Genomic DNA, 25,232 nt, shown 5'->3' with positions numbered 1-25,232 from the left:
TAATCACCGATACTTTGGTTGCTTTATAAATGAACTTCCTTCCTTCTTAAAGGTCAGAAGGAAGGATGCTCACTGATAATTGCATAATGCTCAATTTCATTTGCATCTGCATGCAGCACAGCCTGAATGGTATTAAGATAGGGATATATTGTGCTACGAAAGAGTTGCTCAACAGCCACCTTCAATGAGAGAAAAATATGGCCATTCAAAGACATTACCATTGCAGAGTCCCTCCAACATCATACCCTGGGGATCTCGACTGACCAAAAGCACAAAGGTCTGAATAATAAAGTGGCTAAAAGAGGAGAACAGATCAGAGGCAGAGTATCTTGTAACAAGTTCTTTCCCCTGCTACCCCGAATGCTTTTTCAACATGTGGCAAAAATCAGGAGGTTGGTGGAAAGGACCCTACTACTCACTGTATAGGTGCAACAACAAAGGGAGCTTGTCAACTTCCAATATCCCACTGGATTAGCATCACTAGGTCATCGTGGCTGTATTGTGCACCACTTGGAAAACTCACTGGGTAAATACTGAGATGATTAATTCACAAATGTATAGTCTCCACTGTTAAAAACAAGAAAGGAAATGCCACTACAAGTAGATTTTCTCCAAAGCAATCTTTTATCATTCCTAAGTCACAATTCTGGAATACTTACTGTGAAGAACCCCCACCAGATTCAAGATTTTTCACTATTACCTTCTCATATGCAATAAATACCAGACTTGCCAAAGATGCCCTCATCCTAGAATGTGTGTGGCAGGAGACATTCTTATTGAATACATCCATGTCTAGAAGCATCACTCAACATTTTAGAAACAGCTTCTTCCCCTCTGCCATGAGATTTCTGAACCGTACTTGAACACTATTCCTCTTCTGCACTATTTGTTTATGTTTATTACACTTTATGGTTATTTTTATGTATTGCACTGCACTGCCGCTACAGAACAACAGATTTTTAAGACATACTGTACGTCGAAGATTATAAACCTGATTCTGATTCAACTGGCTCTGAGCAAGAGATTGAATTCATGAAAAGATCATCCAACATTTAGCACTCTAACACCAAATGATCTCCAAAAACCAAAGCGAGTAAGTGCAAAGCATGTACTGAATTACAGCATCAGCAAGAAGAAATAACTGACAAGCAATGACTGCTGCAACTAGTACTGAGTAGAGGAGGGCCTACCTACTGCTCAGTTAGTTCAGTGAGTTTGATAAAGAATCCTGTTGCCACACTTAGATCCATAATAGAAGGATAGGAAAATGCTACAAGCTGTAATCACAATTGACATTCACTAATGTGTACAATATAAATGATGTCACAACAAAAAACCATTCAGAGCTTCTAAGAAGCCTTAATTTTCCTAAAAAAAAGACATTAATGAATCCAATTTTGCCCCCATTTGCATGCATTGGAAATTGGACTAGCTCATGTGAAATATAATGCACAGCTCAGCCTACAAGACACAATAGCACTAAAAGGCAAGCATAAGCATGTTGTTTTAATTTCCAGTCCAAGCCTACCTGACCATAGCATGCTGCATAATGTATAAGGGCAGGGTACCCATCTGAAGGACTCAGCTCAGCAATGGCTTCAGTCTCACTCATCAGCCAGCGAAGGCATTCAAGCTTTCCTTCCTAAAAATCATACAAACATGAAGATTGGAGTTCAAAGTATCTTGAAATGTTTCATAAATTCATATTTTCTTCAGGACTTCATACATGCGGCAGTTCCAGACAAACTGTACAATTTCAAAAATCCTTTAGCATAATTATTTTAGACTTATGATGGTGCTTTAGAGAAACTCAAATATATTACTGTATTAGTTAATTATAATGAAGAATTAAAGACCATCTGATTTCCTTCACTCATGTTAACAGATGTCAGCTTTGCACACACTAATTTTGTTTACAAAAACTAATTAGTTTAGAATATCAACTCTTGAAAGGTAACACATTCCATTCACAATACCTAATACTTTAAAACAAAAGAGCAACTGTAAGGGGCAACAACCCAAGAAAAAGTTTGTTCATAGCAGGTTTGGAGGCATCTGCCAGGTAGCATCGCTTTTCTTTAAGGATGATGAATAGCTGACAGAGTTCCCTCAAGATTGGGCTGGTCTAAACCTCTAAACTCACTTAGCAAGTATGAAATCTGAAGATGAAATCAACTGCACTTGGTCTTTTAATATTTCAGTTTCATACAGCATAGGAGGCTGCTGTTCAGCCAATCATGTACATGATGGCACACAGGACAATCCAATTTCCCCCTACTTACATTTCCTAGAAATTATTCACTACAGAGCACTTCAGAGGGCAATACTGGTCTTCATCCGGAATTTCACAAAAAGCATTAATATTTGTTGTGCAAAGCCTAGGCTCTGATGACAGCACGTTTTAGGACCTGTTCTACACCTATAGAAAGCCCAAAATGTTTATGGAGAATCAATCTGAAGTTTGGATTCCACCATGGGTCCATTGCAGTGACCTGTTCATCAACTCCCCGTTCTAATTCTTTTTGCTATTAATATCAAATTAGGGATAAACGAGAATAATCTATTAATTTAATTAGCACAACTTTGGTAAGGATGTAATTGTACTGGAGAATGTGCAGAGAAGATTCATCAGGCTGTTGACAAGTGAGTGATCAAATAGGCTAGATTTGTTTTCTTTGGACCAATAAGTCCGAGTAGGAATGGGGTAATGAGCCGAATAGATATGATTGACAGTAACACACACACACACACACACACCTGGAGGAACTCAGCAGGTCAGATAACATCCATGGAAATGAATAAACAATCAATACTTCTGGCCAAAACTTCTCATCAGATTGATCCTGATGAAGGATGTCAGCCTGAAACGTTGACTGTTGAGTGCTGTTTAAGGGTCTCTGCTTGAAATGTTGGCTTGTTGCCGCCTGACCTGCTGAGTTCCTCCAGCATTCCATGTGTATTGCTCTGGATTTCCAGCTTCTACAGAATCTCCTGTGTTTATAACAGACAGTAGAAACTAGTGGCTCATGATGAGAGGTATAATGTTTAGAGGGGATCGGAGGAAGAAATTTTTGTTCCCCATTGAAAGGGTGGTTGGTTCCAGGAACGTACTGCAGATGATGTGCTAAATTTATAAATTTTCTATTGACTATGCATTCCTCAGGATATCCACACCTGAGGTAAGCTGGTGAGGTTAATTGTCTAAGATGAAATGTCTCTTAATGTGCTAAATGGCAAAAAGAATGTAGAAGAGTTGATAGCTAATCCACAAGGGAAATATCTGCAGGGATACTGGGGTATAAGAAGCTGGCATGGACTTGATGAGCTAAATGCCCTCCTTCTGTGTTGTTATAATTACATGGTAACATAATGAGAAAAAATAAATGATAACTGGTGTTTTCATAGCAGACTGTGATGCAACCAATGTCCTGGAATGGAAAATCTTACAAAAAGTAGTGGATATGCCCCTGTCCATCATGGGTAAAGCCCTCCCCTCCATTGAGCACACTTACATGGGAGTGCTGTCACATGAAAGCAGCATCCACCATCAGGAGCCCCCACCACCCAGATCATACTGTTATGATCCCAGCCCCCTCCTTTGTGAGAATTGCAAGAGCACCCATCGAGGGGGGGGGGGGGGGTCAGTAGACCCAGTAGGAGGGAGAGAGAGAGAGAGAGAAATGTGCCAAATTGCACGTCCCACCCGGGATACAGAATAAGATGACAGCGACTATTGTCTCATGGAGACCACGTGAAAAGCCCTCGGGCAAGGTGGGCTGGTTGAGAGAGAGATTGCATCATCCCAACCTGATTGACACCTGCGACCCTGTGAGGAAGTATAAAGGAGAGTCTCAGGGGGACGGCCCCTTCAGACGCACCAAGAAGACATGATAGAGTGATCCCGCAGCAGCGGGAAGCCATTCTGAAGGAAGCCATGTGTGTTAGATTCCGGGATTGGAATTTGTGGCTGGAATCACAGGAAACCGCTTTTAACTAACATTGGGGAGAGGGAACCAACGCTCCCCCGATTTCACGGAAGCTTCATCAAGACTCGGCAAGTTCTTTCTCTTCTCCCCAATCTCTCTCTCTCGGTCGCCCCACGTGAAACCCAGCGATTCTCAAAAGACTGAGGCCTGCAGACTTCTGAGTGACTTCTATATTTCCAACGGACAATCTATTAACCCCTAGACAACAGTAGAGCTTAATGATGATTATTACTATACCCACGCTTTAGATTGAGTATTGACGATGTGCACTATCTGAATGTTTGTATTAACCTTACTTTTGTGTCCCTTTATAAATAAAAACGTTTGAAAATAGTGACATCAGACTTCAATGGACTTCTCAATCTTTGCTGGTAAGTTATCCAGTTACGGGATATGTAACAATACTCTCTTCTCACTTCTACCGCTAGAAAGAAGGTATAGAAGCCTCAGGATTCATACCACCAGATTTAGGAACAGTTATTACCCCTCAATAATCGGGCTCTTGAAACAGAGAACAGATTTCTCGTGGACTATTATGAGACACTTTTAAAGCATTTATCCGTGGACAAATTATTTCATACTCTGCTGGTATCAGAAAACGAATTAACACTGAAATACTTATGTTGGTTGATAACATTAAAGAAATTGTTAAGACTTACTCTGTGACTCCTAGTAAAGAGCTTTATAAAAAGAGTTGAACTTCAAATGGAGCATAGTTTGCTATTATCCTCTTCGACTGAAAATCAATTAATTAAATCTAAGACACAGTTTTATATACATCGGGATAAATCTGGTAAATTATTGGCTAACCAATTGAAAACTGCTTTGATTAAATATCAGATCATTAAGATCCATAAATGAGATGGTACTCTGATCATAAAGAGATAAATAAAGTCTTTCAAGAATTTTATAACTCTTTATATCAATCAGAATTTTCTGATGATTCTTCCATAATGGATGAATTTTTAAGGAAACTGAATATTCCGAAATTAACAGCCGAGGATTGTGTATCATTAGATGCACTCATTACGGAAACTGAAATAAAAGAGGCTATTTTTTCAATGAATTCAGGTAAAGTCCCTGGTCCGGATGGTTATACTGTGGAATTTTTAAAATCTTTTTCTTCTATCCTCTCTCCTTGGTTATGTAAAATTTTTAAGGACGCATTAACGGTAGGTAAATTATCACAATCTTTTTATGAAGCCTCTATTTCTCTAATTCTTAAAAAAGACAAAGACTCTATTGGATGTGCATTATATCGGCCTATGTCTTTGCTGAATGTGGATTTCAAGATTTTTACCAAAATTTTGGCCACTAGATTGGAAAATATACTATCTCAAATCATTTCTGAGGACCAGACCAGATTTATTAAAAATAGTTATTCAACTTTCAACATGAGAAAATTAATTAATATAGCTTATACTCCTTCATCTAGAATCCCAGAATGCGTCATTTCTTTAGACGCTGAGAAAGCGTTTGACAGAGTTGAATGGCCATATTTATTTAATACGCTTCAGAATTTTAACTTTAGCCCGACATTTATATCATGGATTAAATTAATATATTAAGCCTTTGGCTTCGGGATTCTTACCAATAATCAGTTCTCCCTTTTTTCAGTTGTTTCGTGGCATTAGGCAAGGCGGTCCTTTAAGTGCTTTACTATTTGACATTGCTTTGGAACCCTTAGCCATTGCTATTCGTGATTCATCTAACATTTTTGGTATTAACTGTGGGGAAGGGACATATAAGCTATCACTATATGCTGATGATTTGTTACTATATATCTCAGATCCTGAGAGATCTATTCCTGTTGTTTTATCTTTGCTTGCTCAGTTTAGTAGCTTTTCTGGCTATAAACTGAATTTTAATGGGAATGAATTATTCCTATTAAATGCGCAAGTTCCCATTTATAAACATCTACCATTTAAAGTAGTTACAGATAGCTTTACATATTTGGGTATTAAAATTATGCAAGTTCCAATTTATAAACATCTACCATTTAAATTAGTTACAGATAACTTTACTTATTTGGGTATTAAAATTACCAAGAAACATAAGGATTTATTTAAATTTAACTTTTTACCTTTAATTGACCAGATTAAGCAACTTGTTACTGGATGGTCCCCATTGTCTTTGTCATTGGTTGGTCGAATCAATGCTATTAAGATGATAGTTTTACCTAAATTTTTATACTTATTTCAAGCATTACCAATTTTTATTCCTAAATCCTTCTTTGATATTATTGACTCCAAGATATCCTCATCTGTATGGCAAAATAGAGATCCTAGATTAAGTAAAAAATATTTACAGAAGCCTAAGAAGGAAGGTGGGTTGGCTTTGCCAAGCCTAAGATTTTACTACTGGGCAGTTAACATCCGATATTTAATATTTTGGGCACAGGAATCGGCGGCATGACAAAGCCCACAATGGGTAAATTTGGAGTGCAAATCTGTACAAGGTTTTTCATTGTTCTCTATCTTAGGATCTTTGCTTCCCTTTGTCCTATCTAAACTGAATAAACAAATAACTAACCCTATAGTTAAATATACATTATGAATATGGTTTCAATTCCGTAAATTTTTTGGTTTGAGTAAGTTCATCTTATCAAGCCCTATTATATCTAACTTTCTTTTTCAGCCCTCTCTTATGGACCAAGACTTTGTGCTATGGGAAACGAGGGGTATAACATGTTTTCGTGATGTATTTTCAGATAATTGTTTTATTTCCTTTGAACAGCTGTCTAATAAATATAATTTGTCTAGAGCCCATTTTTTAAGATACTTACAAATTAGAAATTTTTTGAATAATATGCTACATTCATGAATTCATGCCCATTTGATATTATGGAAAAAATTCTAGGTTTAAATCCCTATCAGAAGGGTTTAGTAGCTGTCATTTATAATATGATCATGAAAATACAACCAGGGATGTCAGATAAAATTAAGAATGAATGGGAAAAAGAACTTCAATGTCCCTTACATACAGAGCAATGGGAGAAAATTTTACAGTTAGTTAACTCCTCTTCTATTTGTGTCAAACATGCCCTAATACAATTCAAGGTGGTACATAGGGTTCATATGTCCAAGGACAAAGTTGCTTGATTTTATTCTTATGTTAATCTAATCTGTGACAGATGCCATTCTGAAGTAGCCTCACAGACTCACACGTTTTGGTCTTGCCCTTGCTTGCAAAAGTACTTGAAAAATATTTCATTTCAACAGTTCTGAGTATTAACTTGCAACCTCATCCTACTTCTGCAATTTTTGGCTTACCGATGGTGGATAACAGTTGTTTATCCTCTTCAGCTCGGCGGATGATTGCATTTGTCACACTAATGGCTAGAAGATCTATCCTACTGAACTGGAAAGAAATTAATGCCCCAACTACATTTCAATAGTTTTCCCAAACGATATCTTGTTTGAGTTTAGAAAAAATCATAAGTGTCATTTTTGACCCTTCGGTCAAATTTGAAGAAACCTGGAGACCATTTATTCAACATTTTCATATGAGTTAAGCTGACCTTTCCCGAACCTTTTTCTTATCACCTTTAGTTATTTGGATAGAGGTGTGGAGTTATTGACACTACCTTGTATACCTGATATGATGCAATAGCTATTTTTTTTTGTTTTTTTCCATTTTTCCTTTTTTGAAATACACTATGAATTCGGGAGGTTATTATATTTGGGTTATTAACTGTTCGTATTTGCATTCCAGCCTTATAAATTATGTACTCTCAAGCTCTCTGTATTTTCTGTTTTTCTTCTCATGTTTGTTTGAAAATTAATAAAAAGATTTAAAAAGAAAAGAAACAGAGGGGATAACTTCACTCGCCCTATAGTTCCCACAAACTATGGACTCACTTTCATGGACTCTTCATCTCATGTTCTTGATATTTATTGCTTATTTATTTATTATTAATACTATTTTCTCCTTTGAACATTGGTTGTTGATCTGCCTTGTTGGCTGCAGTCTTTCAAAGGTTCCATAATGGTCCTTGGATTTACTGAGTATGCAGCAAGAAAACACATCTCAGTGTTGTATATGGTGACATATTAAGTACTTTGATAATAAATTTACTTTAAACTTTGAAAATTAAAATCCACTGATAAAAGAGATTAAACTCAAAATAAAAAAAATGCTTCTCATAAACAAGAATTCACACTGCTAATTTTAGCGATGAAAATTGTTTCTGAACAGGTTATTGTCATACATCATCTTTTACAATACTGTGTATCGAGTAAATTATGATATGCATGTAGAGTTTGTCCTGTTGAGGTTATCCTAGTTTTGAGATGGGACATACCCAAAGATAGTAAAGAAGCCTAGATTATTGGCTGAAAGGTGCAACTCACTCTGTCTGACTACATTTGTTAATACGAGGAAATCTGCAGATGCTGGAAATTCAAGTGTACAATGTCCTGGGTATGTTACTCAAAATGGCCTCTTTGGTTTGTTACAAGTAGGAATGTTTCTTTGTTGGATAAGTGTTTCTCTCGCCGTTGTTTCACTTTAGAATGGCTGATATGGTAATTGTATTCATTTGTTAATCAATGGGGAATGTCATTGTGTCTTGTGATGCTGGGAACTTGGGGGAGGGGTTTTCGCGGGTTTTTTTGGTGGAAGGGGGAGGCCGAGGAAGACGCTGAGGAAGGTGGACGTGTGCTGGACTGCTCGTAAGACCACCGGGGTGGTCCCAGGTGCGACGGCCGGATGGGTCGATTGGTTCGTTGATTGAGCTACAACGAGTGCACTAAACAGACTGAACTTTGATAAGTTGGCGCCTTTTGTTTTTTTCCTTGTATATATATATATATTGTATTGCCTACTATTTTTTTAATTTTAGTAAACTCTTTAAAGTGTATTTCATAACGGTATTTGTTGTGGGTTTGATACTGTTGGCGGGCGCGAGGCATTAACTCGATTCTCACAGCACCTGCGTGTACGGGAGGTGGGTTGGAGAGTGGCTGGATCTCCTTTTTCCCCTAGACATATACCAGCCTGTGGGTAAGGGTTACACAAGCAACACACACAAAATGCTGGTGGAATGCAGCAGGCTAGACAGCATCTATTGGAAGAAGTACAGTCGACGTTTCGGGCTGAGACCCTTCATCAGGACTAACTGAAAATATAGTAAGATATATAAAAGTAGGAGGGGGAGGGGGAAATTCGAAATGATAGGTGAAGACAGGAGAGGGAGGGATGAAGCTAAGAGCTTGAAAGTTGTTTAGCAAAAGGGATACAGAGCTGGAGAAGGGAAAGGATCATGGGAAGGGAGGCCTAGGGAGAAATAAAGGGGGAGGGGAGCACCAAAGGAAGATTCAGAACAGGCAAGGAGTGATTGTGAGAGGGGCAGAGAGAGAGAAAAAGGGGAGGGGGATAATAAATAAATAAATAAATAAGGGATGGGGTAAGAAGGGCAGGAGGGGCATTAAGGGAAGTTAGAGAAATCAATGTTCATGCCATCAGGTTGGAGGCTACCCAGATGGAATTATCAGGTGTTGTTCCTCTAACCTGAGTATGGCTTCATCTTGACAGTAGAGGAGGCCATGGATAGACATATCAGAATGGGAATGGGACGTGGAATTAAAATGTGTGGCCACTGGGAGACATTTGTTGTTGTTTGGCTCCTCTCTCTCCCATTTTTTTTCCACAACATCTCAGGTTGTTAGAGTGGCAGGAGAAAAATGGAACTGCTTTCAAATGTCTTTCATTTTGCCCCAAAATTGATGCTTGACCAGTATCAGGGAAACAATTTCAGCATTATTTTAATAGGACTTTGGCATAGCTGATTATCTCATTACATGAATCCAGTAGGGCAGTTAAGAGTAAATCACAAAGTAAGGGTTTGAACTTATTATTAGACAACGTAGCAATGGTGAAATTTCCTAAGATTATTAGATCAATTCTGAAATTTTACAAATACCATAAGATACCAGCTTTTTTATACTTAGAATGTATTGAAGTTTCAAAGTTTCACCCGCCCTAGTAGAATATGAACTCAGATCTCCAGAGAAGATCTCCAATCTACAAATCCACCTGAAAATGAAAATAGGATTTTTTTTGGTAGAGCATTTTCAGTTTCAAATTCCATCATTTTTTCATCAAACTCATCAGCTTGTTCTTTATCAGTGAATGAAAAGCCATGAACTGTAGGTGGTGAAAGTCTGAAATGCATTTGATTGATGAAAGGTCGTGGGTCAGAAACACAGATTTTTTTTTAGAAAGTTGCCCAAGTATTTCAGCATTTTCAGATTTATTCCACATGACATACCTTCACAGCTAATGAAGATGGTGTTAATTTCTCATTATTACGTTCCGTCAAGCACTCCTCTGCCATTAAAGTAGTCAGATGCTGCAAACTTTCAAGGTGACCTTGCGAGGATGCAATGTGCAGTAGATTATTCCCATGTTCATCATGAATCTTCTCCAGGTTGTCAACAGTTAAGTGTGGCTAATCGTTACATGGGTAACAGAGAAAAGACAAGTTACAAAGATGTGTAATTATTTTGTTCTTTTTTTAAACTTGTACATCACCATTCTGTTTCGCATCTTTGTGTTGCCCTTCATTAATTTTATCAGGTTTCATGTTCAGAAGTAGCATTTTGGTTTGATTTCATTAGAAAGATTTAACTACTATTTGAAAGGAGCTTTTAAATTAGATAGAATCTGTCAGGACTTTCTATTCAGAAAGAACCATTAACCGGAATGAAAAGCAGGAAATTTTAAAAAAGCGATGCTTGCTGGGACTTCCGGTTCAGTTTTCAAATTGATTAGAAGCAGACATAGTTAGAGAGGAGGACTGAGGTTTGGGTGAGAAGAGGTGGAGCCAAGATGAGTTTCTGGTAAGTTTCAATTTCTTTCTTCATTATTACATAGATAAAGCAGCAAGAATGGAACCCAAGGCAGCAGTGTGCTCCTCCTGTACTGTGGGAAGTCAGGGAGAACTCCAGAGTCCCTGATGATTATACCCGCCAGAAAGAAGGACCTGAAGGGCAGTAATCTCTGGATAGCTGCCTGTGCCGTGCGCCAGTAAGGATAGTTCAATAGCTCTATTCAGTATCAGAGAATGTATACAATATACAACCTGCAAATCTTACCCTCTGCTGACATCCATGTAACAGAAGAAAACCCCCCAAAAAATGAATGAATGACAGAAAAAAAGAGCTCCAAAGCCCCCCTGCCACATCATAGGATGATATGGCAGATGAACATATGGCTGAAGAATTGGTGCAGAGCACATGATTTCAGATCTGTGGCTCATTGGGTTTTATTCTGGGAAAGATATGATCTGTACAAAAGAGATGGGGTACGCTTGAATTCAAGAGCGTTTAATGTCTGGTCTGGGAGGATTTAAACTTGGATGACAGAGGGGTGGGAGCCAGAGTGATAGATTAGATAATGGAGCAGCTGGTGCAAAGGAAAGACTGTGAGGAAGGATTGGCAGTGAATGAGGCATAAGTTCAGTCAGTTGAATAGGATGAAATATGCTTAATGTGAAAAGTATCAGGAAAAAGGGTGATGAACTTAGAGCATTGAGCAGTTTAAGGCACCACAACATTATGAACCAAAACAGAGTCTTGGCTGTCACAAGGGCTGCTGGATGTTCCAGGTTTTAGAGGTTCCTAAAGGTTCTGGGAGGGTGGTAAGAGAGTTGAGGCAATGGCATTGCTAATCAGGGCTAGTATCACAACTGCAGAAATGGATGTAATGAAGGGATAGTTCACTGTGTGAGTGTGGACAGAAATCAGAAACAGGAAGAGAGTAATCACTCTTTTGGGAGTATTCTATAGCCCCTCCCCCATAGAAATAGGGACACTGAAGAGCAGATTAGTAGGCAGATTTAGGAAAAGTGCAAAAAATAGCAGGGTAGTTCTCCTGGGTGACTTCAACTTCCCTATTATTATTTGGTACTTCCTTAGCACGAAGAGTTTTTGATTGGGCAGAATTTGATGTGTCCAGGAAGGACTCCTGACAAAACAGGTGGTCAAGCCAACCTCAGGAGAGGCAATACTGTTTCTATATTTAGGCAATGAACTTGGCCAAGTGACAGATCTCTTGGTGGATGAGCATTTCGGAGACAGTGACCAGAATTCTCCGGCCTTTAGCACAGCATTGGACAAGGATAGTAGTGGACAGTATGGGAAAGTATTTAATTTGGGAAGGGTTAATTATAATGCTATTAGACAGGAACATGGGAGTGTAAATTGGGAACAGATGTTCTCAGGGAAATGTACAACAGAAATATGGAGGTTGTTTAAGGACCACTTGCATGGGCTTCTGGACAGGTTTCTCCCACTGAGACAGGGAAAGGATGGAGTGTCAAGGAATCATGGTTGACAAGGAAGAAAGAAGCATACTTCAGGTTTAGGAAGCAAAAATCAGACTGAGCTCTAAAGAGTTATAAGGTAGCCAGGAAAGAATTTAATTGACTTAGGAGAGCTAGAAGGGGACATGAGAATGCTTAGGCGGGTAGGATTAAGGAATATCCCAAGACTCTCTATACATATATGAGGAACAGAGGGCTGTCTGGAGTGAGGATAGGACTGATTTAAAAGAGGAAACATCTGTCTGGGGTCACATTGCTTCAGTATTCACCAGTGAGAGGGACCCTGACAAATGTTAAGTCAACATAGAACAAGCTAATGTGCTGGAACATGTTGAGGTTAAGAAAAGAGGATGTGCTGGAACTTTTGAAAAATATTAGGATAGATAAATTGATGGGACCAGACAGGATGTCTCCAGGAAGCGAGGGAAAAGGTTGCTGTACTATTGGTGATGGTGATTGTATCTTCACCAACAACAAAAGAATGACAAATGCTATTCCTTTGTTTATGAAGGCTATAGGGATAATCCTGGGAATTACAAACCCTTGAGTCTAATGTCAGTGGTGGGAATAGTGAGAAGATTCTTAGAGACAGGATTTACAAGCATTTAGAGAAGCATAACCTGATTAGTCAGCATGGTTTTGTGAGGTGCAGGTCAACTTTGATTGACTTTTGAAGAAGTTGCAAAACAAACTGAAGAAGATAGAGTGTTGGATGAGGTGGAAATAGATTTTAGTAAGGCATCAACAAGCAAAACATTCCCTATGGTAGTCTCATTCAGAAAGTCAGGAGGTGTGAGCTCCATGGAAACTTGGCTGTGTGGACTCAGAATTGGCTAGCCCAGAGAAGGCAGAGAATAGTAGGAGATAGAGTGTATTCTGCCAGGAGAAATGTGTCTATTGGTGTTCTTCAGGGACCTGTTTTGGGACTCCTCTGCTCTTTATGGATTTTATATACACTTAGATAAGGAAGTGGAACGGTGGATAAGTTGCCAGGCAATATATAGGATGGTGGTGGTCGAGAAAGTTTAGAAGGTTGTCGAAGGTTACAACTGGACTTTGACAGAATACAGAGCTAGGCTGAGAAGTTGCAGATAAAGTTCGTTAACCTTGTACAATGCCTTCAAGTTCAATTTTGGAAGATCAAACTTTAAGGCAGAGCACTAGGTTAATGGCAGGATTCTTAGCAGTGCGGAGGAACAGAGGGATCTTGGGGTCCAAATTCACAGATCCCTCAAAGCTGCTGTGCAAATTGATAGAGAAGTTAAAAAGGTGCACGACATGTGGGCCTTGATTAGTTGTGGGAATGAGTTCACAAGCCGTGAGGAATGCTGCAGCTCTATAAAACTCTGCTTAAACCACACCTGGAGTATTGTGATCAGTTCAGGTTGCCTCATTAAAGGAAGGACGTGGAAGCTTTAAAGAGGGTGCAGAGGAGGTTTACCGGAATGCTGCCTGGATTAGAGGTTAAAGTAGAGGTCGATAGGTTCTTGATTAGTAACAGCATCAAAGGTTACAGGGAGAAGGTAGGAGGATGCAGTTGATGGAATAGTGGAACAGACCCATTAGGCTGAATTGCCTAATTCTGCTTGTATGTCTTATGGTCTTTTGTGGCAGTTGAGCAAGCTAGGGTTTTTCTTTTTGGAGTGGATGAGAAGCAACTCAAAAGAGGTGTAAAGGATGATAAAAATGGACAGCCAGCTCCTTTTTTTCCCCATGGCAGTACTGGCAAATATGAGACAACATACTTATAAGGCTATTGGAGGACAATGTAGATGGGGTGGGAGGGGATGTCAGAGGTAGGTTTTATTTATACACACAGTGTGGTAAACGAATGGAACACATTGACAGAGGCAGATATATTAGGGACACTTAAATGACTCTTAGATAGGTACATAGATGAAAGAAAAATAGAGGGTTATGTGGGAGTGAAGCATTAGATTGATAATGGAGTAAATTAAAACTTTTGCACACCATGCTGGGTCAAAAGGCCTGTACTGTACTGTTCTATATTCTATGAAATTATTCTGTATCAACCTGTAAATGTCAAAGATTGCAGAATTAACTTCAATGAGGTAACAAAGCTTCCTAGAAAAGATTGTCAATGTGAATTGTTGATTGACCTGTAAGTATAAAGTCTAATGGTTTGCAAAATGATTGGAGCAGTTTTCTCCTATGAACAGTATATAGTGCATCAATAGCCATCTTGATCAAGGAATGTTCTTATTGAGACTCCAACATTATTTATTTATACTCACAGCATCTTGTTTTATCGTTTATCTTATTCACATCAAGCAGCCTGAAAGCTGAAAGCTTTGATGGGACAAATATGAATATTATCTACACTTTTAAATATGTAACATCTAAAAAAGATTAAACTGCTTTAAAATTACTTGATACTGCATCTTTAAAGAAGAGAAAAAAATATTTCTTGTACTTTGCCTGAGCCCTTTCCTTTGGCTGTTCTAAATGCATCAGTTTCTCAATTTTTTTTGATGTTAACAGACCTCTTTTCAAATACTGTTTCTGCATCATTCTGATTACTTTTGTAAATTACACCAGTTAATGCCATAAGCTGTCACAACAATGCTCCTAATTCCTTTGCATACAACCTAGTGTACAACACATGCACTATTTATGGGTCATGCTTGCATCTTGGGTGTGCAGCATTTTCTATAAAGTCTTCCCTTTACAGAAAATGCTGCACACCAAAGATGCAAGCATGACAGTGACAGGATAAGAACTGGGCTAACTGTAATTGATAAGGCACGTTAAAATAAATATCTGAGTTAAAATAATCCCAAGATTGCTTCAATTTATGAATTGAAAAAACTCCATGGACTGACAGTAAAAAAATGCTACTTCAAGTAAAATTAGTCAGTCAGTAGTGCAGTATGAACAATCCAGTTGTTAGGTTTCTTCAGCATTTCAAATTATAGGACAAAACAGCTTTCTACAAAAATAATGCTCTAAATTCCCTAGGATGTCACAGGATTTCATAAATTAAAATATGTAAATTGCTTTAATCACACAAAATAAAAGCAGCTTGACATATTTAAATTAAAATATGTGACTACTTTTCTCTGTGCCATTCACCCATTTTTAAAAAGATTTGGTCGACAATGGCACCAGATTGTACACTTACCAAAAGTGAAATCTGTCCTTCTCTGACAATATTTAAAATACTTTTAACATTTTTTGCTTCCTCGTTCTTCTCTCCAGACCCTGCCATTGTAATGCCATTTTTATTACTGTTTCCTTCTTCCAGTTTGCTCCCCTTTGAGGACTGCAAAGGCAGTGTCCTTGGTTGAGAGTTTGGTAACGCACTGCCAACTTTATGTCCATGTGGATCAACAAACAAACTTGGAGCCCGGCTGACCAAGTTTTTACTCTGTACTTCAGCTTCACAGTTATTCAACGAATGAGAACTCTCTAAATTTCCAGTTGCTTGCCCTTGTTGGTTTATGGCAATTGTTTTTGCTTTCCTCAACTCTAAGCTATTTACTGGTGACAAAATACAGAACTGTGTTGAGTTGCTTGAAGGTTGCTCAGCCTTCATTGTTGAGCAGATCCTGTTGCCATCATCTCTCATGCCCATGCCTGTGTGAACCTCCGTGGCAGCCTTTTTGAAAGGACTACATTTCTGGGAAGGAAAGTGGCTTAATTTGATGTAAGGCACATCTAAAATTTCATCCATATCCAAATCATAGTGTTCAAGTTCATCAAGCAAAGTATTGCTCTGAGCATCTTTGATCCTAAAGCACTGCCCATTGCTGTGGCAAAAGGTATTGAAGAGATTTGGATTTTCAGCATCCTCTTGTTTTTTGTAGTGACTCTTAAGTTCATGTTCTTCAGTTTGTTTGTCATTTTCAGGTTTCTCCGGTTGATGCTTGAGAGGTGAAACTCGTTTCACAGGTCTGAATTTACTGTACACATCTGCAGTGCCTTTAGGTTTTATTCCACTGCTAGCTGACGTTGTACTTCCCGAAGGCCAATTGGAACTAGAAACTGAATATTAGATCAAGATCATTGGTAAATAAAATGGTTCAGAAACTGTTCTTTGAATCAACCCATTTTCACACGAAAAATTAATACCCTCACTCTGGTGGGCTAATAGGAAATAAACACAGGAAGAGTCAGGTTTTATTCTATGCAGCAGGTAGCCAGTGACAGAAAGGGTGCTACAGGGATCAGTGCTGGGATCCCAGCTATTCATGATACATTAATAATTTAGATAAGAGAATTAAATGTGGTATCTCCAACTTTGCCAGTGACTCCAAACTGGGTGGGAGTGTGAGCTCTGAGGAGGTTGCAGAGATTTGGACAGGTTGATGAAATTGGCAAATGCAGGGAAGATAATGCAAATAAATAAGGGATTGTCCACATCAGTGGCAATAACAGAAGGGCAGATCATTATTAAGATTAAGAAAAGGAGAATTACAATGAGGCCTGCTTGCGTTTGTGTACCACTATCTGTAAACATTATCCAAAAGCTGCAAATGATTGAAAGGGCAAATGGTTTTATGGCTTTCACTGTGGGAATGAATATTTGAGTACAGGAGTAGGAATAAAAACAGAGAATTCAGGAAACACTCAACAGGCCAGACAACATCTGGATGACTTCAGAGAGAGAAAATTTTGTAAATTTTGGCTCAGTTTTTCTTTTTTTTATTTGTACAGCATGACTTGTATTCATAACATTTTACATTACATACCTATATTGTCACTTATAACTGCTGCCATTAGCAAATTGGCCATGATTTAACACAAGAGTAACCCTCTAGGAGATTTCCTTTGTCCAATCCTTCTCCCACCTTATGTAATGAAAGTAATTTGTATTTCTGATAAAAGGTCCTCAACTGAAATGTAGTTTGGTTTCTTTTCAACAGTTGCTACCTGACCTGCTGATTATTTCCAGCTACTTCTGTTGATACACTTGCAGTAAATCTTCTTGCAAGTATATGGCACTTTGGTGAAATCACAACTTGACTATTGTAAGTCATTTTGGCCCCCTATCTGAGGAACAATGTTCTTTCTATGGACAGAGTGCAAGAAAGGTTCAGTAGTCTGATTTCTGAAACGACAGAACTGAGGTACGAATAAGCTTGTACCAATTAGGCCTGCATTCATCAGAATTAAGAAAAAGACAAGAAAACAAGAACAGGAGTCAGCCATGAGGCCCTTAAAACCGGCCTATCATTTAACATGATTGTGGCTGAACTATTAATAAAATTTGAAACAGTTTGCAAAGTTAATGGGGCAGCTAGGCAAGACTTGAACTTAAATGGCATAGGCTTACCACAACATATTTTGCTAAGAATATCATGACAATCAGCCTTTGAAAAATAAACTAACTAAAATTCAACTGCAACACAAAACTAATGTATACATGAATGAGTGGTGGAAAGAATACGTCAACAAATTTATGAAGGGATTAGTGAAGAGACTATGGATGTCATTGTTACAGCAGAAACAAGAACAATGAAAATATTATTGTTTCAATTTAGCCTCATTTGTATTAGCAGTTCTCAACATGAAAGCCAAATCTAAAATCAGGTAATTAACATACAGCCATTCCATCAACATTTCAAGTAAAACTGATTCATGTTATAGGTGATACTTCCTTAAACCACTGTATCTTAATCTTTAAAAATCATGAATATCTTACAGCTTAACAAACAATTAAAATTATACAGCTTAGAAACAGACTAATAACTTTATACAAGGGTTTCATTGTGTTTTTTTTAAGGATTTGCAGTATAAAAAACTGGCATACACAGGGATGTGCTTTTATGTCGGTGTCATTTACATGTGAAATTCCTTCCAAGTGATATTGAAGAATGGATGCCAGATGTTTTCCAGCTGTTTTATGTTGACAGAAATTATTAAAAACCTTGATGTAGACAGATCCTGTCCTAGATTTATGAAAACAATCCCCTACAAAGGCAAGTCTAGATCTTCAAAGGTTGCCGATCTCAGACTCTTTAAAACCACTATTCTTCTTCACTCTCCCACATTACAAATCTAGAAAGAAAATATTTAATACATTTTTTCATTGGAGAATGGCTAAAATAACTCACGTCAGTAATGAAAAAAATTCACCTGTAATTACTAAGAGTGATATTTTATGGCACAGAAAAATAGTCAATTATGTAAAACATGGAAGACGTTTAAATTGATACATTGTATATTATTCTTTACTCCCATATTATTGTGTCCTGAAATAAATATATTGCCCATAAGATGATCTCCCTTTCCACCTAAAGACTATTTAATCTTGGCTCTGCATCATGTGAAGGGGTTGTTGTTTAAAGGAAAAGTCCAAGTTATCAACTTGACATTTACAGTATTTCTGAATAGCCAAAATACACATCAAGATCCAACAGATATTGTATGAATTACATGTAGTTTTGAAATATATTTTTAAAAAATCACCAGTATGTTGGGTCTACACAAAAGTACTGTATTTTTTTTCCAAAATTATTTCTACTTTGTTCTCTGAGTATTTGCAGCTGGCAGATTACCATCTTTAAAATTCAAGGTAGATAAAGTAGCTTAATTCTGTCATACAAGCAGCCTGTGTGTTTAAAAATAAAAATAAAGCCACTTAAATTACTTCTGAAGCATTTTAATCTTTAATGAAATGAAGGATAATCAAAGATCAACAAGGAACACTCTGGTCTTTGATTATTCTTTTACCTGATTAAGTTTACATTATACTGTCAGTGTGAAAATTACTCCACAAAAGGAGCACTGTTCTTTCAATAAAATCAAATGACAGCTTTTCAATTGGACAGAAGATGGAGTAACTGTACAAGCTTCTTTATATACATGAATTAAAGTAACTATACTTCTTCCTAAGTTAAAGTAGAGGAAGCCGGACACTATATTTTATCAAAAGAAAACATGCACATTTCACACGCAAATCCAAAAATATCTTCATATGGATTTTAATGATTTTTCTAAAAGATCATGGAATATGATACATTACATCAGGCAAGCTCCAACAAGATTGAGTGGGTCCCAATGTTATTCTAATACTGAAACAACTTGACTTCAGGCAGAGCACAGATCTTCAAGGCAACAACTGGTATGTTGTCTGATTCCTTTATTGCATTCAACACGTTTAGGATTTTCTAGATAATAGGAGGGCTGAAGCAAATTGATGGTTGTGGGCATAATTCAAGGTGGATCATCCAATCAGCACCTCTGGATGAATACAACAATACGCAGTTCAGCCTCACCTTTAGCACATTCGTCTGCCTCCATTGAGTATTGGGGATAGCTATCAGTTCTTGATAGCTATTTAATTCAAGTTCAGGTTTATTGTCATCTAACTGCACATACATACAATTAAACAAAACAACATGGTGCACCCACAAAACGCACGTCACACACAAAACATAAAAACAAAATATTACTACAAATAAGTTAATAAAATATAACTCAAAGTGCATGTAGCATGCAGCACAGGTAGGCAGTAAACAGCTTGCTGTCCTTTGCGGTGGCAGGCTATTCACTAGTCTCACAATTGGTCTGGTAATCGTAGAACTGATGCTCCTGTACCTCTTTCTTGATGGTAGTGGGTCAGAGAGATTGTGGGAAGGGTGGGAGGGATTCTCAACAATGCTTTGGGAAAATAGGGGGAATGGAGACCCTGGTGATCCTTTGAGCAATTTTTACTCTGTAGTGTCTTGAGGTCTGACGCTTTGCAGCTTCCATATCACAGAATGGCACCACCAGACAGGACACTCTCAATGGCGGTCCAGTGCAAGTTGCTAAAATGGGGGCAGGAAGCCTTGCACGCCTCAATCTCCTCAGAAAGTGTACACGCAGGATACACTAGACTTTTTTTTACAAATGACGAAGTGTTGGGGGATCAGGTTAGATCATCTGTTATACACACACCAAGAAACTTTATGCTCTTCATTTTCTCCACGGCAGAGAGAAAATGGAGAGCGGTTCACCTGCACCCTCCTTAAGTCCTCTCTCATCTCTTTTGTCTTGTCCACGTGGAGACTCTGGTTGTTGTTCTCACATCATTTGACAAGCCTCTCTGCCTCCTAACTGCATGTCAAGTCACTGCTGCTGATGAGGCCAACTACTGTTGTATCATCAGCAAATTTAATAATATGGCTGGAGCTAGATCCTGCAGTGCAGTCGTGAACAGTAGCAGGCTGAGCACACAGCTCTGGGGGGCCGCAGTGCTCAGCATGTGATGCAGCTTGAGATCTTGCTGTCAACTCAGACTGAGTAAGGTCTTTCCGTCAAGAAGTCCAAGATCCAGTTAGAGAGAGAGGAGTGGAGTCCCAATGAGGACAACTTATCCACCAACTTCTGGGGAATGACTGTAGTAAGCACTGAGCTGAAGGTGATGAACAACAACTGGGTGTGTGCCATGGCTATAACATCATCAGTGCACTGGTTTGATCGGTAGATGAACTGGAAAGGGTCCAATGTAGCTGAAAGGTGCATCATTACTAAATGAGGCATTACCATAGAAATATGAAATCAGTTGGCCAAGAGAAAGCTTAGCTTTATATTGTTCAGACTGGGTTGGCACTGTAGTTTAAGTATGCTTTGAGCTGCTTCTAGCATGTGACTCTGCACTCCTCATTTAACCAGCACTGATTACCTAGCTCAACAGTGATGGCTGATTATAGGAAACATCAGGATATGCAGTTACTAACGGTGCTGGTGTGACACACAGTGCCTTGAAAGACACTCAGTTTTGAACTGCCAAATCCGTCCCGAGTGTGTCCTATTTAGCACAAATGTACTATCAAACAACTTGATGGAAGGTACCCTCAATGCGTAGGCTGAACTTTGTCACTGCCAGTAGCAGTGTACAGTGGCCATTTCTACCTGTGTTGCTAGGGATATATGTATTTGCCAAAAGATACTCTGGGAGGAGAGGATCAAATATCAGATGGTTTCTGCTGTAGAAGCAATTCAGCAGTTGCATCTTTCAGGACTCAGCCAGCTAAATCAGTTGATTATGGGCTGAAAGGAAATACAACAGGAGCAGATGGCATTGAATACAGAAGAGGAGAGGAATAGGGAGAATAGTGTGAGTGTGATAATGGGAAGTTCAAAGAAGAACGTGACATAGAGAAAGGATGGCAACTTGAATGAAGTAATGTCTTTCTCATCAAGGTGCAAGAATATATAGCGTAGCGTATAGGGTTGGTGGAGTGGAGTCTGGATTGGTTGTTAGACAAAGAAAAATATCAATATCAACAAATTTTATAAAATTTCTAATTTTGCAGCTTAGGTGTTTTCTTTGCAGATTAAATTCCATTAAATTATGGAAAAATAGTGCACAAGAATCCAATGTGCCAAGTAAGTGTACAAAAATATATTCTGCATTAAGTGCACTGTACTCCACATTGATAAAGGCAGTGTCAGATATGTCAAGGGCATTTAACCATCTGTTAATTTTATATTGGAAGCCTCATTTCTTTTCCAAGAACAGACTGTCCTGATCTATTAGCATTGAGATTGGTTAAATTTGGAAACATTCACCTGAGCCAGAGGTTAGGGAGAGGACTGCCCTATTGGCTCCACAAGAGTGATGAAAACTGCACGAAAAAGCATTTCAACTTTATGCCAGTTTGTAAGAACCCTTGTCAATGATTTTCCCCCTTCAAGGCTAATGCCAGCAAAGAATTAGCCCAAAATTAAATATCATCGCCACATATCAGGCATCCCTACACACCAGATTTGCTTAATTATCAAAGTTAAGTGCACCTCAAGTCATAAATATCCCCAATTATGATTGTCCCTTTGTCTGCATTATGCTGACAGACCAGTGTTATCCAATCCAACCTCTCATCTTGTTGTTTTCTGTGTTCACAAACACTCAACAGGATAGGTAATTGCCTTGTTCAGTGTTGTAAATTCTTTATTCTTAATAATAGGAATACTGAAATATACTTCTCAAAATTTAAATCATTTTCAAATCCAATCCACTCCATGCGCATAGTGAAAGCATAAAAATATATTTTAAAACAAATACCTATTCGATCTTCATTTTGCAAATCAGATCTTTTGTACAGCTCAGGAAGGGCTTTTGCTGCAGAACTGCCAAACTGGAAAGAAACAAATTAGAGAAATATTATACACTAGAGTACATGTAAAACATGCTTCTCTACTGTGATGTAGGAGTGAAGAAGTTTATAGGCTTTGTGGGGATATCCTGAGCAGAATTTTGGATGTTTGGGTCCAGTTTGAAATAAGAGACATAAACTATCTATGGTAAGACATACTTCACATCACTGAAAGAAAAATAAAATCTAAGAAAGCATTTCAGCCTTATGTCATTTTGTAAGTACTAGACACTTGAACAGCAGCTGTAACTAATTTATCAGAAATGCACTGCCAACATCACCTTTCCAACCATATAAACTGCAAATCAAAATCAAGATACTAACCACTTTGCTTTGTCTCTTGAACATTCATATTAATTGAATTAAAAAGTAAACATTTAATGAAGGTTGGCCATCCCTGGGAACATACTAAAAGCTTGATTAGCATTAATCTGAGGGGCCAGATCCACTACTTCATATCAGTACAAGGAGCCACCAACATTTGTCCTAGGGCCAATCCAACATCTGAGTTTCGGTTCTCAATGAGAACTGCTGGATAGTTGTCAGTACAATCTGACCTACTGCTTGTTAACTCATTCTTGCAAATTTGTTCCTACTATGACCAGGACTTAATACTTGAATGTTTCCAAGCGTGTTTCCACACCCGCAACAGCACTAAAGACACTTTCAAAGTAATAAGCAATATGTATGTCACATTTCGGCTTCAAACTGTATTAATTAGTCTAACAAAAATATTCAGGAGAAACAATTACAGCTAGAAAGGGCTAGAAGGGAACACAAGATGGCTTTGGCAAGTAGGATTAGGATTGTACACAGATTTTAGTAAGATGTTTGGTTCCCCATGGAAGGCTCATTCAGAAAGTCATGAGGCATGCAATCCATGAAAACCTGGCAGTGTGGATTCTGAACTGGCTAGCCCATAGAAAGCAGAGGATGATAGAAGACAGAGTATATTCGGCTTGGAGGTCAGTGACTAGTGGTGTTCAGTAGGGATCTGTTCTGATTCCCCTTGCTCTTTGTTATTTTTATAAATGACTTGGACAAGGAATTGGAAGGGTAGGTTGCAGGTGACACAAAGTTGGTGGTGTTGTAATAGTTGTGGTGTTCTGTAGTTTATACAGGATGCAGAGCTGGGCTGAGAGATGGCAGATGGAGTTCAGTCTGAAGGGTATACTTTGGAAGGTTGAACTTGAAGGCAGGCTATGTAATGGCAGGTTCTCAGCAGAGTGGAGGAGCAGAGGGATATTGGGGTCCAAGTCCATCGATCCCTTAAAATTATTGCACAAATTAATAAGGTGTGGTTAAGAAGGTATGGTGTGTTGGCCCTCATTAGTCAGGGTATTGAGTTCAAGAACAGCAAGGTTATGTTGCAGCTCTATAAAACTCTGTTTAGAACATTCTGAGTGTTTAATGCCACTTCCAGTATACTGGTGCAAAGGAACACAACTAATCCACTATACTGTCCGGATCTGATGCAGCACAAAAGATAAAGAACACTATAATTAAAAAAAACACAATAACTATAATTAAATAAGATAGCTTATATACACAGAATGACTGTATGCCCATAAGGTGATGCTAGGCACACAAAATAACTGACAGGAAATGATCACATAATGATTAGGGCATGTGAAGGGGTGGTTTATTGGGTGGAAGTTACAGACAGTAACTGCCTTTGGGTCTGGAGGTCATAGAGAGGATGCTGTTTAGCCTTCCCCCGATAGGAGTGGAACTAACAGTCCATGAACAGGTTGGGTGGGATCCTTCGTGATATTACTGGCCCTTTCCCAGCACCCTTCTATACACGTATCCTTGATGGTGAGTAGGCCGGTGCTGGTGATGCTGTGGGCGGTTTGGACTACTGATGTAGAGCTTTCCTGGTCCCCACATGTCAGTTTCAGTACTATGCAGTGACGCAGTATCTTAGGATGCTCTCTACTGTACATCTGTAGAATGCCATAAATATAGATAGATGTGCACAGTCCAGCTTTCTTCAGCCTCCGCAGAAGGAAGATGCAATGGTGAGGATTCCTGATATGTGTTCTGGGACCATGCAAAGTCATGTGAGATATGCATTCCCACAAGTTTGAAACTGCCACTGTGATGCAAAGAGGGGTGTAAGTTCTGATGTTGATAACCATCTCCTTCATCTTGTTGATACTGAGGGAGACGTTATTAGCCTGGCACCTGATCTTGAGCTCCTCCACCTCCTTTATGTAGTGTTATGAATGTACCACAGCTCTGAGGGGCCGAAGGGTGCGGGGTAGCCCCCTCCTTTGTGAGAATCGCAAGATCACTGTTGGGTTGGGTCAAGGGGCCCAGGAAATGAGAGGGAGACGTGCAGAATGTCTCATTTCCCCAGCGATGTAAAGCTATGGGACATGGCCATTGTCTCCAGAAGGCGAAGTTGTGGATTGGAGACTATGCTACGTGAACGTCCTCAGGCAAAGTGGGCTGGTTGAGGGAGAGATTGCACACCCCCAACCTGATTGACATCTACGACCCTGCGAGTCAGGATAAAAGAGGGTCTGTAGGAACAGCCCCTCAGATGCACCAGAAGAAAAGTTAAGCGACCACGTAACAGCAGGAAGTCATCTGAAGGAGGCCACGTGCTTTCAGTTCTGTTGCTGGAACTGGTGGCTGGAACCAAGGAAAACGGCTTTTAGCTAACAACGGGGAAACCCACTCCCCTGACTCAACGGATTGGCATCATAAAAGACCTGGGCAAGTTTAAACCGCCTCTCTCTTAAACCCAAAATGCTGCAGCATGAATGAGGTAACAGTGACTGTTATGCTTCCATCGGACAATACATT

At 38.8% G+C, this 25,232-nt stretch overlaps 1 protein-coding gene across 4 annotated transcripts in view; it reads right to left on the bottom strand.

Annotated features, from left to right (window-relative positions):
• The window catches only part of sncaip (synuclein, alpha interacting protein), a 102,359-nt gene that overhangs the window by 23,961 nt on the left and 53,166 nt on the right, over positions 1 to 25,232 (bottom strand). For all 4 annotated transcript variants that reach the window (XM_059969651.1, XM_059969650.1, XM_059969652.1 and 1 more), the window contains exons 3-6: positions 22,328 to 22,400; positions 15,455 to 16,317; positions 10,258 to 10,437; positions 1,529 to 1,642 (exon numbers count right to left, since the gene is read on the bottom strand). In XM_059969651.1, coding sequence (XP_059825634.1) covers positions 1,529 to 1,642; positions 10,258 to 10,437; positions 15,455 to 16,317; positions 22,328 to 22,400 — 1,230 coding nt within the window. The remainder of the gene's footprint in view (positions 1 to 1,528; positions 1,643 to 10,257; positions 10,438 to 15,454; positions 16,318 to 22,327; positions 22,401 to 25,232) is intronic.

This window comes from Hypanus sabinus, chromosome 5 (assembly GCF_030144855.1).
Source record: "Hypanus sabinus isolate sHypSab1 chromosome 5, sHypSab1.hap1, whole genome shotgun sequence".
Taxonomy (NCBI): Eukaryota; Metazoa; Chordata; class Chondrichthyes; order Myliobatiformes; family Dasyatidae; genus Hypanus; species Hypanus sabinus.
This window is presented reverse-complemented; position numbering and strand designations above follow the sequence as displayed.